Below are 18089 nucleotides of genomic sequence, written 5' to 3'. Positions count from 1 at the left end.
TTTCTATCTCTCTTCTCTAGAGAAGCAGCATGGACTAGTGAAAAGAACATAAGCCTGGGACTCAGGAGACCAGTTTTCAATCCTGGCTTCCCCATTTGTCTCTTGCATGACCTTGGGCATCACTTAACTTCTCTGTGCCTCGGTTTTCTCATCTGTATAATGGGGATGAAAATAGAAAATACCTCTTCTACCTTGCAGACTCTGAGCTCCATGAGGAATGGGGATTTTGTACAATCTAATTATTTTGTATCTACCCCAGAGCTTAACATGCAGTAAGCACTTAATAAATTCAGATATTTAGTATTTACTTAGTTTCTCAGAAAAATAATTTGCGTGCCTGTCATCCCCATCACAGCTCCCAGGACTCTTAACATGCCACTGATAACACCTCAGTCTCCTTCACCATCATTGCCCCCCCAGCCTGGTGTCTGCTGCCTCTCCATTGCAGCTCTCCCAGCATGCCCTGTCAATCACACACTGGACCTTTCCACTACACATCTTCCTGGTGGCCCCTTCCCCACCGACTGTGGCTCCCAGGGCACTTGGCATCCTCCTATACCAGACTGCCTTCCCAAGATACCACATTAGCTCTCCTCTGTGTCACTGAGGAGATTCCATCAAGTTGGCTTCCACCACCCAGCTGGAAAGAAAAAAACCAGCAACAGGATGGTGCTGTTTCCACAGAACCTCGGGAAAACTGAGGCAGCTGCTGGTTTAGCGGTGACTGTAGTTGTGACTCTGTGAGGTGCCTGAAATTCTGCTCTTCTAGCCACAGCACCCTATTGAACGTTTATGTATTTATGTTGTCTTAATGTTTTGTTGCATTTTCCCTTATGGGAATGTTGACCAGTTCTTTCTCCCCCCCTTTTTTTTTTTATTTTTAGATTTTGAGCCCTCCAAGGGACAAGGACTACATCTAACTCCCAGGGCATTGTACAGTGCTCTTGTACACAGTAAGTGCCTAATAAAAACTACTACTATTACTACTACCATTTCTACTATTTTATTACTTAGTAATTTATCCTCATTCTTATCTTTCCAATCCTCTTTTAAGATTATTCCCTTACAACGTCCATATGTTCTTTTTCTTAGTCTTGATTGCTTTCCCAAAATTTTCTTTTCACTCTAATTGGAGCTTTTTCTTTCTGCTATATTTTCTGCTAGATAGCAGCTATAACCCTGAGATGAACATTAGTTTTTCTTGAACACTTTCCATTTCCTTTCACTGTCCTCTTCTATTACTTCCACCCATCTGTTTTATCTTAATACCCCTTCCTCCTTCCAAATTTGCTCAACAGAAATATTGGTTTTGCTATGGAACTGTCCATACTTCATCCAAATAAAAAGTGCAACGAGTGGATCATCAATGAAGTGATAATGAAACAAAATAGTCCATAAAATTCCAGGGAATTTACAATAATTGTGGTATTTGTTAAGCACTTGCTATGTGCCAAGCACTGTACTGAACTCTGGGGTAAATATGAGATAATCAGGTCATATACAACCCCTATCCCACATAGAGCTCACAGTTTAAGTAGGAGTTACTGAATCCCCACTTTCCAAATGAGTGAATTGAGGCAGAAAACCATGCCCAAGATCCATGCATACGATAGATTCAGGAGTAGAATCCAGGACTTCTGACTACCAGACCTATCTCTTTCTAATGAACCACGCAGCTCTGTGGAAATTATGGATGGAATTATATTCTAAAAACAACTTTCTGTTGTCAATCTCTTGTTTGATTCCCTAGCTTAGATATTTTTGGAGGCTACAACAGTATGCCATGCATACTAAGTGTGCATCTACATTTGCATTCTTGTTGTCCCACTGACACCATTTTTATTTGCCCTACTCTTTGAGAGACACATGTCTCACTCACAAGATTACAGTTTGGGTGCAAGGTTTGAAATTCTCTATCACTTCAATGTAGTCATGGCTTGGAAAACAGCCAAACTATTTCCATTAACTCATCAGGATAAATCAGGATTAATATTAGTTACTGATTCAAGCTAGTTTTTCATAGTTTTTCTTGATTCATATTATCTTTTTTTATGATATTATTCCTTCTGACAGCCATTTTACTGCATCTGTTGTAAATGGCCAACAAGCCATTTTGCTCTCCCTCTTGTTCTATAAATACCTGGTTTTAGCTTGGTTTGGGATTTGGTTTTGCAGAAACAGTGTGGCCTAGAGTAAAAAACACAGGCCTGGGAGTCAGAGGACATGAGTTCTAATCCCAGCTCACCACTTACCTGCTATGTGACCTTGGGCAAGTCACTTAACTTCTCTGTGCCTCAGTTACCTCACCTGCAAATTGGGGAGTCACTACCTCGTCTCCTGCCTTCTTAGACTGTGAGACCCATGTGAGACCTGGTTATTTTGTTTTATGTACCCCAGCACTTAGTAACTGCTTAACAAGTATTTTTATCATCATCATCATCATCATCATCATCATCATCATCATCACTATTTTCATGTTGTTAGCAGCTACCAAATCAGAAGTCCATCAGAGAAGTGAATGCCACAGAACAATTGCTCAGATACAGTTTATTTTGACCCTCCACTCCGATTTCCAATCTAAATCTAAAATAATCCTTACAAGTATGGGTCTGGAGTGGAGAGGGTTTAGGATAAATCATCTGGAAATCAGGCCCATGTGAAAAAAAATCTAGAAAATAGGTTCATCACAAAACCATTTGTATGGTTGGGTCTGCTAAAATGTAAGCTCTTTTGCTAGACTAAGATCCTTGAGGAGAGAGATCACATCTAATTACTATATTGTACTCTCCCAAGAGCTTAGCACAATGCTCTGTATTCAGTAAGAACTCAATCAATATCATTGATAGGTTGTCTGGTTTAAAACATCTCTGGCCATCCTAAACTTGAAGCATTAGAATTGCCCCGGAATTCCCAGGGCTCCTTTGGATTGGGGGTGATCAAAAAATAGGCTTCTTTGCCAGGACCTTCCACAAACTGGAGTTATTCCTTTGAACTTGTCCAGAACCAGAGAATAGGGGATGTGGGAACTTTTTTATGAGACACCATTCAGACTGTCATGTCAAGGCTACATCAGGAGAGTAATGGCTACAGAAGAAGAAACAAGACACTAATCTTTTCCAGGATGGACAAGCCTGCTAAATTGTGGCAGACTTAGCCTGTATATATATTATTCCTTTCAAGTGTATTTACTCTTTCTTCCAGCCAGTCTTGCTTTATCTGCTTTCATATCTCTGGATAGTCCAATTCTACAGCACCTAAAGCATTCATGGGTACTAAGCATAGCACTTTGGTCTGTAAGAATATAATTGTTATTATCACCCTCTAGCTAGACAGCTGGAGTAGTCAAGACTGCTTATAGTTATAGCATTAAAAAAAGATGAATTGGCACTTCAATTACGCACACAATCTAAAGACAACATATTCCTCCCAGTATAAACTCTCTGATCCAGCTTCTTTTTTCACAGAGAACTCCAGGATACTTTTCTTGTTGCCCCAGATTTCTGCACATTCTTTTTAATGCAAAACACTCAGAAATGACTATTAAAGATAAGGATAGGTGTAGGCCTCATATACTGAAGTGAAAAGTGGCTGCATTCATAGCATACACAATGTTGTCTGGAAGGCCACACCATGCCAAAGTACCAAGCAGGTGAACAAGGGATTTAAAAAAAGCAGTATTTGCAAAACTCATTCCTTTTCAAAAACTCTCCCATCAGTTAGGAAAAGTTTAGATCTTTTGCTACTGGCAACATTCTTATGGCTTCACATGCTATGCATGCAAACCAAGTTGGTGCTTACCTGCAATGCACAACCATAGGTCCCGCATCAGGAGGGTTACAAGTCTTGACTCGTCGTAGGAAAGCCAGAAAAGGTGTTGGGTGTTCTGGTACGCCATGGTCCGGCCAGGCAGTGAACTGGAACTGCCTTACTTCTCTTTTCTCACTTGAACCATTCTGTCCAATGAAAATTTATGTTGAATTGATTCACTTTCTAACTTTTGGCTACCCTTAGGTCTCCCTATCTCAATTATCCTTATAATTAAGGTTTAATTGCTTCACTTATCCATATATTCCAATAAAAAATTATTCACCAGAAATATCCCTACAGCATATATCTTAAACTTGAATTATCCAGAAATGCATCACCAAGATCATAAATGTGTTACCTAGACACCTAGAGTTCTAACAGCTAATGACAACACCTTAAAACATATGTATTCTTGCAAGAATGCCATCCTCAAGTTAGATGTCAGTGATAAACATTTCTCCATAAAAATAAAATTCCTGGGACAAAGAAATGGCATTTTTCTAGCTTAAATATCTGGAAGGCTTTGGTTACATTTTATATGGGAAAATGGCATGGAATGCTAACCCTTCAACTAATTCCAAATTCAACTAATCTTTGTTCAGCATGAGAGGTCGGTATTTACTGATAAACCTCCAGACTAAGAGGAAAATTGAACAGCGATAACGGAAGAATTATTTCATTCTTCCCTGTTGCCAGTTAGGATCTAGATTTCAGTAAAGCCTTAAGAGATTTGATTTCTCAATAGCATCTTTCTTCAAATAGCACAAACCGGGAAGAAAAAGAAAGCATACTTTGTAAAGTGCAAATGTTCGAACACAATACGTTGCCAGTTCCACCGTATCTAGTAGAGTCACTTGGATCAACCCATATGTCTCAGTTCCTCTGCTGGGCCAATACTGGTCACACTTCACCTGCAAGAAATATGTTCCGCATTCACTTCAGATATCCATCACTTCTTTTAACCTTTCCAGAGTCAGAATTTCATCAAGTTAAACAAGGCAACCTATTTTTTTATTGGAATTTCTGTTTTAAAATCTTTCCTGCATTTCCTGTTTTTTCTGGCATGTTTCTTGATTCCCAATCTATGCAAATCATTGTTTCGATGCCAAGATAAAGTGTACTTTAATACTGTTTGGACTTCTAAGCAATGAGAGCTTTAGTTCCACTGGAGCAAAATAACTTGCAGTTGGTAAGTAAAATGAGCAGACCAGTAGTCAAAGGTTTGAACCACTTTAAAGGAAAATATAATATTCTCAGTTTAGTGCTATGAAATGTGACTGGAACTTACATTCACAGCTATGAAATGTGACTGGAACTTACATTCACAGGCATTGAAAATACATGGCTGGAGAGATAGCGTGTTCATCCATCATATTTGAAATGACACAAGTCATCTCATTGAGGGCAGTCACAATTTCCAAGAATTGCTTATTTAGTAGAATGAGGGAGCAATTTGTTTAATCCCTCAAATGACATAGCATCATGAACAGGCCTAGGTCCATCTCTGTTGAAACCAGGCTATTTTTTTTTATGTTGCAAATATTTTAACATTTAAATTGTCAATGATGGGGCAAAAAGGAAGTCCAAAAACCAATGTTGGAAGGTGTTTTTTTGAGATGATTGATATGCTTTGCTGTATTAATCTGAACACAACCTTGTTAAAGACATTTTTAGGTCTTTTAATATACAGTGAAGGGATGTCCATCTCATCTGGAGCCAGCCACAACACCCGGCATGGTTTGAGTGTTTTCTGTTCATAACTATGAAATAAGGTGTATCATCTTTTCAATAAGGTTGTGTATTAGCATGCATTTGCTTCTTCCATCTCTGATGTAAGACAATGGGAAGAGGTCCATTTCTCTAGCTGCAGAAAGGAAATCTTTGATAATGTTGGGTAGAAGCATTCATTTCTACTTAAAAAAGATGTAATCGGTGAATGCACGGAAAAAACTATGGAATCATTCAACCTGACACTTAGAATAATATTGTTATAACCAATAAATGAGTTGTAAAATATGTTTTTTACTCTGTACGATGTGAACATAAACACCAGTGCTTATTATCAGATTGCCACTTATGGATCTCAAAGCACTTTCCTAGCAGTAACTAGGTTTTATAAACATTATTCTCTATTTACTGTTCAAGATGTGAAACCTGAACCTCAAACATTTTAATACAAAATTGCCCAAGACAGTAGAAGGGCCAGAAAGTGAATTCTCAAGTTCTGACTACTATGCTTCAACAATAAGCACTAGACCACATATTCGTAGCTGGCTATTAGTAGGATTGGGAATGCACTCAGAAGGTAGCCAACATTTTTTAACCATGATTTTTCCTTTATATATGTATTCCAGATGCCCAGAATATTTATATTATTTCTTCATTTACACAATGAATATGTTAGCAAAAGAGAAAAACACTATATGTTGCTTCCAACTGAAGACCAGTATTGATGTAGAAAGACCAGGGCTGAGAAGATTCTCTTCCATTCTATTCAACTCAATTAATTATTTATTCCTGATTCCAAATCACTCCCTCCATGCTCTCTGCTTGTCAATGCCATTCAATCCAACCTTTACCAGACACATTTATTGAAACCTGCCACTGAAAGAAGCTCAATATGCAATGATGTTTAATTAAGTCTCCATCCCTCAGAAAAGGAAGCAACTTCTCGAAAATATCTAAGGAGCTGCTTTGAAATGATTTTAAAGACTGTTAAATTCATATGATACTGCTCACTCTAATGCCTTCAAAAATGGGTAATGTAATAATTGAGAGAGCTCTGCCTGGATTTTTTTTGCAAGTCTGGGAGGGAATAAGTTCAAGTAAAGAAAGAAGCATAACACGGAACAGCAACTGCAAACACTTTCTTTTAATTAGTTGATGCAAATGAATGGCTTCCTTTTTTCCCCCGTTCTTATAACTTTTATTTTTCCAAACCTTCCTTCAAGGTAATATTTATCAGGTCTGGGACTTGAAGCTGACTGTTGTTGAATACAGAAATATAAGCAGTGGCTAGTAGTATCTACAGGAATTTAGAAGTGAAAGCTGCTGAATACAAACATTGACGTGAATCTTTAATTCATTTTGAGTGAAAAGTAGCTGGATTTAAATTTAGAATGCTGGATTGTCAGGTGGACTGTCATTTGATATCACTGCATTAAATAAGGAAGCTTTTCCTTTCATCTCCTTAGAGACTGGTTTCATACTTAATGTTAACTGACCACAAATCCTCAATTTGCATTTCCAGGAGTATGGAAATTTTCAGCCTGTCTTCCACGGGGAAGGATCAATGCTAACTTTTGTTGGGGTTTTCACTCCAGAACAGGGTTCAGTACCAACAGTGAACTGCTGACATTGCTGCTAAACAATATTATTAATAAAAATAACTATTATGACAACAACAAAATAACACCTTTTTTCCTGTAGAGCACTTGAATTTTTTCAGTGTGCTTACACATAAATTATAACATTTTTATACTTGCAAATTCCCTGGGAAGTAGGAAAAAGCAGGTATTACTATTTCCTGAGGCACAGAGAGATTAAGTGGGTTGGCCAAGATCACAGAGCAGGCCAATGGTAGAGATGGGAATAGGCACCAGATCTTTTGACTTGGCATACCCATACTGATTTTCTTTTCCTTTACTACAGTTTTGGTTACCTAACCTCAAGAAGTTTGCTTAGAAAACTTAAAAGAGATCATGTTGGGAGAAATAATTCTAACCACATAATTATTCACTTCTTTTTTTTAGTGGGGTCAATGGAGGAAATGCAGGTACTTTTCAAAGCTATCCATATCTGAAATAGATATGAGTCAGCCTTCTTTCTAGTAAGAAAGTTTTCTTTAATGTAAGCACCATTTGATCCTATACTTTGGACTTCTAAAGCATCTTTCTGCCAAAGAACTAAAAGTACATTCACTTGTATGTGTATACTGGTTAATAACTTTTGAATACTAATGTCTGTCTATACCTCTAGACTGTAAGCTTTTTGTGGGCAGGGAATGTGTCTACCAACTGTGTTGTATTGTACTCTCCCACTTAGTATAGTACTCTACATAAAGTAAGTAGGTACTCAAAAAATACTATTGATTCAGTGATCAACTGTAGTGTTTTGAATAGCAGAAATCAAGATAGCAAAATTTATGTCAGAAGAACATTTCTAATACAGAGAAATTATGAAGAACAAAAAAGTCAAAAGAGAAAAGTTTTTCTCTAGTTTTGGTAGCATTTTACTCTGTAACACCAAGAAAAGAACAACATTCTACCCTAGGATTTCAGTAATTTACCTCTTAATAATATGGCATTATTTGCATTGATAGAACATCTTATTAATTGGTAAACACAACCTGAACTCTGGCCTGTGTAGCTTAGTGGAAAGAGCACAGGCTTGGGAGCCAGAGGACGTGGGTTCTCATCTTGGACCCGCCACAAGTCTGTTGTGTGACCTTAGGCAAGCCACTTAACTTCTCTGTGCCTCAGTTCCCTCATCTGTAAAATGGGGATGAAGACTGTGAAGCCCACATGGGAAAACCTGAACACCTTGATTCTACCCCAGCACTTGGAATGGTGCTTTGTACATAGTAAGCACTTAACAAATACAATACTACTATTACTAATGATAATTTCTAGGAACTGAGGGATATGGATCTATCTGAGCAGCAACACCTAAGACAACTCAAATGAGAACTTTTTCAAATAAGTTGGGGGGAGTTACTTCTCACAGAAAGATCATCTTTATCTAGGAATCTTTCAATTCTTCAAGACTCTGGAATTAACAGAACTACAAGGACTAATTTATATTATTCCATTGATATACTCTGACATATAAATGACATGTCAAGAAACACCTGAGATAGGACTGTAAGCTCCTTACGGGCAGGTCTCAAATCTACCAACCTTGTTATATTGTACTTTCCCAAGTGCTTAGTATAGTACTCTGCACACCGTAAGTGTTCAATAAATACTGTTGATTGAATGTAAGGACACTATTAATTTCACCTGTGACAATATAAAAAAACTCTAAACGTTGCACTATCATAGCAGGGCTTTCATTTATTTAAATGCCCTTGCATAGTCTGGGAAACCTATCTGGAATAGATGGGTTTACAAAAATCCCTGTATATTATGAATAAATAAATGGTAAATGATGATCTTAAGAATAGAAAACATGGCCCTTGCAGAGATATTGAAAGATTCAGAATTGTTCAGAGAGGAGGTGAGAAGGTATAAGGGGAAGAGGTGAGGAAGTTTGACTAAGGAATATCTCAGTTAATATGATGCTCAATGTGTATAAATGGAGAATAAATAACCACTGCTTGTCAACCATCACCAAAGAGAGAAGAAGGAGTGTTGGAGCAAATATTACTGGTGGATGCTAAGATTTTTTTAAAAAGAGTCAGGATACTTAAAACCAGGAACTGTCTACCTCTCTCAAAAACCGGAAGTTGCAAATATACAATTGAAAATGCCAATGAAGGACAGGGAAATTAATATCACTCAAATCCTCAGGTTTTCCAGAAGTCTTATATTAGTCCAAAGTTCAATTTCCTTTCCCATTATTTTTACCAGAACTACTAAGGAGCATCAAAACAGATTGGTTGCAATTTCAATTACTTCCATCTCTTCAACAAATCCTGAGTGGGGAACGTTAGGGACCACTGAAGTGGACAAAAGGCAAGAATGAGCAAAGGATCTAAATTCCAACAAACTAAATATTAGTCCTCGAATGAGAGTTGACTGCAATTTGGGGACAATCTGAAGAGACTGGCTATCCTAACTGAATTCTTCTGCTTCTATGGGCAGTTTAGGCTAAATGACTTTGAGAGCCCTCATGTCCCTACTTTATGCGATTCTATGAATAATGATGGTGGAAGAAAAATTCAAGGCCTAAAGCTCTTTCAGAGTAATCCAGTTGTCTTAATAATAATGATGGTATTTGTTAAATGCTTACTATGTGCAAAGCACTGTTCTAAGTGCTGGGGTAGATACAAGGCAATCAGGTTGTCCTAGGTGGGGCTCACAGTCTGAATCCCCATTTTATAGATGAGGTAACTGAGGCACAGAGCAGTTAAGTGACTTGTCCAAAGTCACACAGCTGATAAGCAGCAGATCTGGGATTAGAACCCATGACTTGTGACTTCCAAGCCCATGCTCTTGCCACTAAACCACGCTGTTTCTCGATGACCTTTGAGTCAGATGCTACTTTGCTTGCATTATAAAGGAAAAAAAGGTTGAAAGAGTTGTGTGGAAAGATACTTAACACCCTGCAAAAATCCTATGTCATTATTTTAATCAATCAATTACTGTGTGCACAGCACTTTACTATGTACTTGTCACAACTTCCCTGATCCTTACTTTTGTCATTTGTGAAATGGGGATTCAATATCTTGTTAGACCTCTTACATAACAATCACTTGTATTCATTGCTTACTGTGTGCAGAACACTGCACTAAGCACTTGGGAGAGTACAATATAACGCTGGTAGACATATTCCCTGCCTACAATGAGCTCACACTGTAAGCCCCATGTTGGAAAGGGACTGAATTTGAGCTGACTGTTTTTATGTACCCTAGAGCATAGTACAATGTTTGGCACATAGTAAGTGCTTAACAAATCATTCCTTATTATTATTATTATTATTATTATTAATAACAAGAAAAGCTGAATGCTTTATTTGCTAGCTAAAACTATAAACTTTTTAAGGTTGCAGGCAAAAGCAGTGTGGCTCAGTGGAAAGAGCCTGGGCTTGGGAGTCAGAGGTCATGGGTTCGAATCCTGGCTCAGCCACTTGTCAGCTGTGTGACCTTGGGCAAGTCACTTAACTCCTCTGTGCCTCAGTTACCTCATTTGTAAAATGGGGATGAAGACTGTGAGCCTCACAGGGACAAGCTGATGACGCTGTATCTACCCCAGCACTTAGAACAGTGCTCTGCACATAGTAAGCACTTAACAAATACCAACATTATTATTATTACTCTTTTTGATACCACTGTCTATTTCTATTAAGAATCCTCCACATTTCAAAAGTCTTTCATTCATTTCCTCTAGACTGTAAACTCCTTTTGGGCATGGAATGTATCTTCCAACTCTGTTGTTTTTACTCTCCCAAACATTTAGTACCGTACTCTGCACACAGCAATTGCTTAATAGAGAAGGAGCGTAGCCTAGTGTAAAGAGACTACTGAAAGGGTTCTAATCCAGGCTCCCTCACTTGTCTGCTGTGTAATCTTGGACAAATCACTTAATTTCTCTCTGCCTCTGTTTCCTCATCTGTAAAATGGGGATCCTACTCTCTACTACTTAGATCATGTGCTCTATTTGGGACAGGGACTGTGTCTGACCTGATAATCTTGTATCTACCCCAGTGCTTAGTATATGCTTCGCATATACTAAGCACTTAACAAGTATCATTAAAATTAATAAATACCATTGATTGATTGATTGAGAGAGATGAAACGAGGATAAGCTATTGTTACAGGCAGATGAATTTGGGAGGATAGTGGGGATGTCTACAGTGATGGGAAAGACAAGGTGAGGACAAGGTTTCGGGGGAAAATGAGCAATTCTGTTTTGAATCAACATAGTAACAGTTTGGATGGAGAGGACAGGGCTGATTTTATCAACATTGTGAAGGTAGAACTGACAGGATTTCTCGACAGATTGAATACACGCATTGAATGAGAGAGATGAGTTGAGAATAATGCCAATGTAACTGGCTTGTAAGACAGTGATGGGAAAGTCAGGGGGATAACAGGGTTTGGGTGGGAAGATGAGTTCTCTTTTGGACACGTTAAGCTTGAGGTATCAGCAGGATTTCAGGATGTCCTGAAGACAGGAGGAAATGAGATACTGCAGAGAAGGAAGTGTTCAAGAAATGAGTAGGTGGAATGAGATACAGCAAATTGTGGGGAGTACGCAACTTTTTTTTTTAATCATTTATACATATGGGATCTATTTATGACCAATGTGACCACCACATAGTGCTGACACTGTGCTGTAGTACCAGACTTGTCTTGTCTTACGCTGTTACGTCATCTCCGACCCATAGCAACAACATGGACACATCTCTCCCAGATCAACCCACTTCCATCTGCCGTCGTTCTGGTAGAGTACACACAGAGTTTTCTTGGTAAAAATATGGAAGTGGTTTACCATTGCCTCCTTCCATGCAGTAAACCTGAGTCTCCACCCTCAACTCTCTCCCATGCTGCTGCTGCCCAACACAGGTGAGTTTTGAGTTACAGCAGATTGCCTTCCACTGGCTAGCCACTGCCCAACCTAGGAATGGAATGGCTATGCCTCTGCTTGACTCTTCCTCCCATAGTGAGACTACCAGAGTCCTGGAAACTTTCCAGGTGTGACCCTGAGAGAGGAGTACTACACTATGAGTAGACAATGCTCAGAGTAGCTGTCTCAGTTGCCTACCAAAACATTTAAAAAGTAACTTCCAAGACTCATATCAACATAATATATAATCCTCATACTGGAAAAGTATAATCCAAGATTTTAAGACAATTATCTAATTACATCCATGCATGTGAAAAACAAATTAGTATGCATCCTTTCAGTTTTAGTTTGGGAACACCAAAAACTAGATTAAAAGATTCTCCTATTATAACACTACCATAGCAGTCTAAAAACAAAGCCAAATCCAGAATTCCTAACATCCCTTCTCATTCTCTCTTGACTAATAAAATACCCCCAAACCTCTGATAGATTGTTCTAATAAATTCCCATTTCTGTGCCTCATAAACTTTAATCTTACTAAACTGCTGAGGCACAGAAATAGTGCTTGGCTCTATTACACCCCAAATTTTTATAAAACTAAATTTGATTTCACTCCCTCTAAGGTAACTTGCAAGGTTGTCTATGAAGCACATCCAACTCTGAATAATCTCTAGTAAAGGGGGACTGGATAGCCAAAAACTCCAAAAAACTGTAGTCCAGAGATAATGAAAAGTAAAATTTGAGCATTATTTTCAACCTCCTCTTCCACTAACCTACTAATCAGTAGCAAAATCTTAGTTGGCCACAAGCAGTGAAATGGATGACAAATGGAAAGAGAGAGAGAATAATTCACAAACTACATATGTACTCAGTCCCTGAAAAATTACAGAGCCTGTTGCTGGATATCAATGCAGTCCAAAGGCAGTATTCCAAATAGGGACTGAACACTTAACACTCAACTGCCCCCAATTGTGGAAAAAGACCTATTTTATTATTGTACAGGGTTTTCATTATTTTCAAAATTATTTTTTTCTCTCAAATGCCTGCCAAGACTAATCGATATGGCGATTGAAATGTGATGCAACATGGAAGCAATTAGGGACCACATTCTAGGGCATGGAATCCCTACAGAATCAATGAATTAAAAGGAAATTGTGGGATTTGGCAATGGAAATGGAAATTATGAACCCTAGGAGTATCTCATATCACACAGTACTTAATATGAAGGCTTTACATTGATTTATGTGTTCTTGGACCACAATCATCAGTTACTGTCTGTAATCTGCAGTTTCCATCTCCAATTTTTTTTGGTTGTAGTCTGATGAAATTCATGCATATAATATGAAATGCACACATTTCTATCCAAGACAGAATGAATTCATTTTCACAATACGTACACATGTGCTATCTGGAGTCGGTTTTTTCAACAAGGTTTGTGATTAGGTCAAATGATATTATAGCAGTGAGTTAAAAATAAAAATAAGATGCGAACAGTCTAAATGAAAGTGCTTTCCTGTAGGTGATTGAATAAATAACTCATTTATTGGAACATTTTAATTTGACAAACTTGGCTTTTAAATATTTTAAGTTTTCCAAGATGGAGTTATTCAGAAAGGTAATCTGTGCCAATCATCTGCTTTTCTGTTGATGCTGCTTAAAGGTCACTTCATGATAAAGCTTAAAAGACTTGGTCTACCCTGGAGCTTTCCACCAGAGCAGTGGGTGGAGAATGCAAGACAGACACCAAAGTGAAAATACAGAAATGAAAAAGTGACAAAGTCCAAGGCAGCGACTGTCTGGGCTTTTCAAATAAATAATATTAAAGAATATGAGCAAAACTTAGCAGAAAGAAAGCATGGAGTCATAGAAAGAAAGAAAATATGAAGATTCCATAATTTAGCACTCCTTACTATTAGGGATATTTCATTTCCAGAATGCACCTCATACTAAACAACCTCAAGTAACAGAACTGCTGAACATAGTTGCAGTTTTTATTTTTACCTATTCCCAGCCTGAAGATGATGCTCCTGCCTGCACTAGTGATTCCATTCGTACAAATATTTTGACACTGTTTTAAAGTAAAAGGCATGGAAAAGGCATACTTGCAAGCGCTTTCTTGTCTGAACTGTAATACAACACCTGATAAATCAGAAATAATGAGCTGAATTTTGTGTTGTGACTTTCTGAGGTGGACTAACCATCACTATTAGCGGACATAAGAGGATTGAAATCATTTCGACTTCAGAACTGAACACAAGTTTAGTTTGCAGCTTAAAAATATACTTGTTTCCTTAAGGATAATCTCTGGTCTACCATTACATTCATGGCATATGCTGCTAGATTTTTACTATGAGCAGTGTCTTCAGTATAGACCAACCTATGGAGTTAGCTGCAATTAGTGAAGAGAGCAATCAGAATTGCATCCAGTTTCTTCAAAACAAGTCTCCCTATCTGTGAATAAAGGTAGTCGGCAGGGTTAAGATAAACTGTTAGAATTTAACTAATAGTACCTTCTGCAAAGGACTGTCCATTAATTATCAGATGCTGGCATAGCAGCAGTACCATTTAGAACTAACTTTATTAGAATCAATTAGAAAATGGACAGCATTTCATTTGGTTATTTCAAAACAAGTTTCAGTGCATGGACTAACAGAGCTGTGAAATGTCAAGATAAAATATGTGTTTTAGTAAAAACACCTCCTGTAAAAAGCTGCTTATTTCCAGCAGGTATACGTGGGCATGTAATTTAATTTCCATTCCTCTACCATATTAAACTTCTGTCAGAAATCTTTTGACTAATTAACATAATCTGGCCACTACTCAGGAAGAGTGGCAAAAAGAGAGAGAGACTGGAGGGGTTTAGGTGGAGGAAAGGCAAATGGACCCGGACCCAACTCTGAAGAGAGAGTGCCTTGTCGCAATTAGGTTCCTTATTGCCAGGTCTCTCAACAGGCCTCCTAATTCTCCTGTCCCAGTCTACCCTCAATAACTTCTCTCTTCCACCTGACTCTCTTCCCCACTACTTTCATTCAACCCCCAATGTCATTTTATGGTGCCCATACACAATTGTTCCTGATTTTTTAAAATGAACTAGGGAGACCAAGAAAAAAAAAGGGGATTGAGGATAAGGTAGCCTCAGACAATGGATATCACAGTGGAGACAAATGTGGCAGAGAAATTAGACTGCACATTGCGTTAAAGGAAAGAGCAGCTCTGAGAAGTTTGTGAAACTAAGACTACAAACTGAAAAATCTCTTTTAGTTAGATGATCCTGGTGCACATGTCTATTTTCAGACACACCTGATCATGACCAGATAAGCTACCCTCCTCACTGACTTGCTCCATCCCCTGCAGGAGACTTTAGAACATTTAGGATGCTGGAGAGCCTGTGGTAATTGTAGTACAGGGATACAAAATGAAGGGGGGGGGGTGATTTGTATAAGAGGTGTTGGATTACACATATGCCTAGGCACCTTATCGCTTCTCTCAGGATGGCCCCTGGAGAGATTCCAGTACTCTACCAGTTTTGACTACAAGAGGGAGAGTCAAGCAGAGGCATATCCATTCCATTCCTAGCTTGGGCAGTGGCTAGCCAGTGGAAGGCAATCTGCTACAAGTCAAAACTCAACCGTGCTGGGCAGCAGCAGCATGGGAGAGAGTCGAGGGTGGGGCCTCAAGTTTACTGGGTGAAAGGAGGCAATGGCAAACGACTTCCATATTTTTATCAAGAAAACCCTATGGATCCACTACCAGAACGATTGCAGATGGAGGTGGACATTCTGGGAGAGATGTGTCCATGGCATCGCTAAGGGTCAGAGTTGACTGGACAGTGCAAGACAAAACAAGGCACCTTTTCAGATCTACGAACCCTTAGTAGAAAGGGTTGAATTATGACCCAACAAGGAGCCGTGTCCCCTATGATTGATATCTGCCTGTTGTATGAATCAATCAGACACTGGCCTGGTGCCCACCCTGGAGAGAACTGCTCACTAGAGACTCCACTCCCGAGTCAACACCACTGGACCTCTCTCCCTGGCGGAAGGGCCTGGGTGGCCTCTGCTCCCTGCTCCCACTTCAGGGAACAGCTCTGGAGGAAGGGACCTGAGCCAACTATTAGACCTCCCTCTGGGCTGGGGATGCAGATCACAGGGGAGCCCATGGTGAATTTAAAGTGGGGTGGGTAAAGTGGGGTGAATTTAAAGTGGGGTGGGTACTCTTCCCTGTGGGCAGGGAAGAGTATTTAAGAACAATGCTCTTCTCTTATTTTCAATTACTTAGGAAGTAATTAACAGGGATCTGCCTTCCTTTTGATTATGTCTTTCATATCTCTCCCAAAACCTCATCTCTGTTCCACTCCTGGGACAAGATGCAAGCTGGCGCTTTGTGATCCAGGCACCTACCTTTTCCTACCCTTTATCAATCCATGTATTTATTGATCACTTCCTCTGTGTAGAACACTGTACGAAGGGCTTGTGCCAGACAAACCCAAACTAGACCAGTGAATAGCACTGTGTCCCCATTAAATATCAACAGGATAACTGATCTTCAATTTGGCCTGCACAGAACAGTTTCTCATGGAGAGTTTTACATTTTTCATTTAAGGTCATTTTCAAGAGTGGAAAGCCAAAATCAGATAAAAAAAAAAATTCAAATGTCAGAGCGCATGAAATGTTACTATTGGGTCAAATCAATGACCAGTTGAAGCCTTCTGCAAAACTGGCTCGTTCGTTCTAAAGATGAACTTTAAATAGAGACTTCAGTTGACTATTTTTTCTAAAACATCCCAATGGATATAACTAGTTCTAGAAACCACTGAATGATGTACAAAGTAATTTTTCATGTACCAACCACCAATATGTGAATAAATATTAGCTTTAGCACACTTGTTGCTATCAATTGACATGTGAGGATTGTTTAAAAACTAAAAGTCAACAAAAGGTCAGATCCTGAATGGAATTTCATAATGTAGAATTATGAAATTCCCGACATAATATTTCTAGAGGACAAAATATTTGTTCTTACCCTAGATCTTTCTTCTAATTTTGTCATCATGACCACGGTTGCACCCCGCTGTTCCCACATCATTCTCCAGAAGTCTCCAAATGTTTCAGGGAGAGATCCTTGTGTAGCTATGTAGGCATTCTGTTTTCTATAACCATCAATGTAGTTGGCATTGACATAATCACTTCCAGGTATGCCTGCAAAACAACATAAAGCTTTTCAATTAATGTTTGGCTCACAGAACATTTGTTCATATAACCAGATTACACTTGAAGTCACAATCTTCCCTTGTAATGAGGTATAGCTTTTATGAATGGTGAAATAATATACTTCTATCAAAAGTGCTATTTAGTCAACAATCTGCAAATGTGAATCTCAACTCTGTAGTCTCCTAAAGCTGAGTGAAAAAACTCTTATTAAAAGGGATTGGTAACATTACGCCTACAAATGTATGCAGCCTACATATATTTACTCAAAAAAGACTTAAAGCCTTTTATCAAAATGCTAGCCAGTTAATAAAAATGTGTAATGAAAGTGAAATAGCACGACTCTCACCAGACGGGCCACAACTGCTCTCACTAGCTTCAGTCTCCATTTCACTCTTTTGGTTCTTAATTTAGATACAAAATGCAATTTGCAAAAGGAAGAAAAGCAATCTCACAGCCTTGTCTCCTTCCCCCTACCCCCACCCCCCCCCCCCCCAAAAAAATTAAGGGAAAACATTAGTGGGTATTGAGCAATATGAGAATGGTAATGAATTCACGTTGTTATTCCGATTACCACTGCATTTATTCACCCTGTTTCCTGATTACGATCATTCAGTGCTAATACTGACATTCTCAAGCAAAATAATGAAGGTCAGGTGTAAAATATTGAGCTCTAGGATGAACACATGGCTAGAAAATGTCATAAACCAAAGCTGAAAAAGTTTTTACGTTAGGAATGGAAATAAGCCATTGGCTGTGATTTTATTCAACAGCTGCCGCTATTAGAAAAAAAAAAAAACAGTTGGAGTTTTGGCAGTTTTTACTTTAAGGAAATTCTGTTACTCTT

The 18089-nt window shown here is 38.6% G+C and overlaps 1 protein-coding gene and 1 non-coding gene across 43 annotated transcripts in view; one reads left to right on the top strand and one right to left on the bottom strand.

The window, feature by feature from the left end:
* PTPRD (protein tyrosine phosphatase receptor type D) overlaps positions 1-18089 on the bottom strand; it is a 1860044-nt gene that overhangs the window by 38277 nt on the left and 1803678 nt on the right. For all 42 annotated transcript variants that reach the window (XM_029056273.2, XM_029056261.2, XM_029056268.2 and 39 more), the window contains 3 exons: positions 17058-17233; positions 4599-4718; positions 3799-3953 (listed from right to left, as the gene is read on the bottom strand). In XM_029056273.2, coding sequence (XP_028912106.1) covers positions 3799-3953; positions 4599-4718; positions 17058-17233 — 451 coding nt within the window. The remainder of the gene's footprint in view (positions 1-3798; positions 3954-4598; positions 4719-17057; positions 17234-18089) is intronic.
* On the top strand, positions 15516-15653 carry LOC114808406. The gene has a single exon (XR_003756253.1). It is a non-coding gene; the product is annotated as a small nucleolar RNA SNORA7 (small nucleolar RNA).

This window comes from Ornithorhynchus anatinus, chromosome X5 (assembly GCF_004115215.2).
Source record: "Ornithorhynchus anatinus isolate Pmale09 chromosome X5, mOrnAna1.pri.v4, whole genome shotgun sequence".
NCBI classification, from domain to species: Eukaryota; Metazoa; Chordata; class Mammalia; order Monotremata; family Ornithorhynchidae; genus Ornithorhynchus; species Ornithorhynchus anatinus.
Note: the sequence above shows the minus strand (reverse complement) of the source record. Positions and strands in the feature narration are given on the sequence as shown.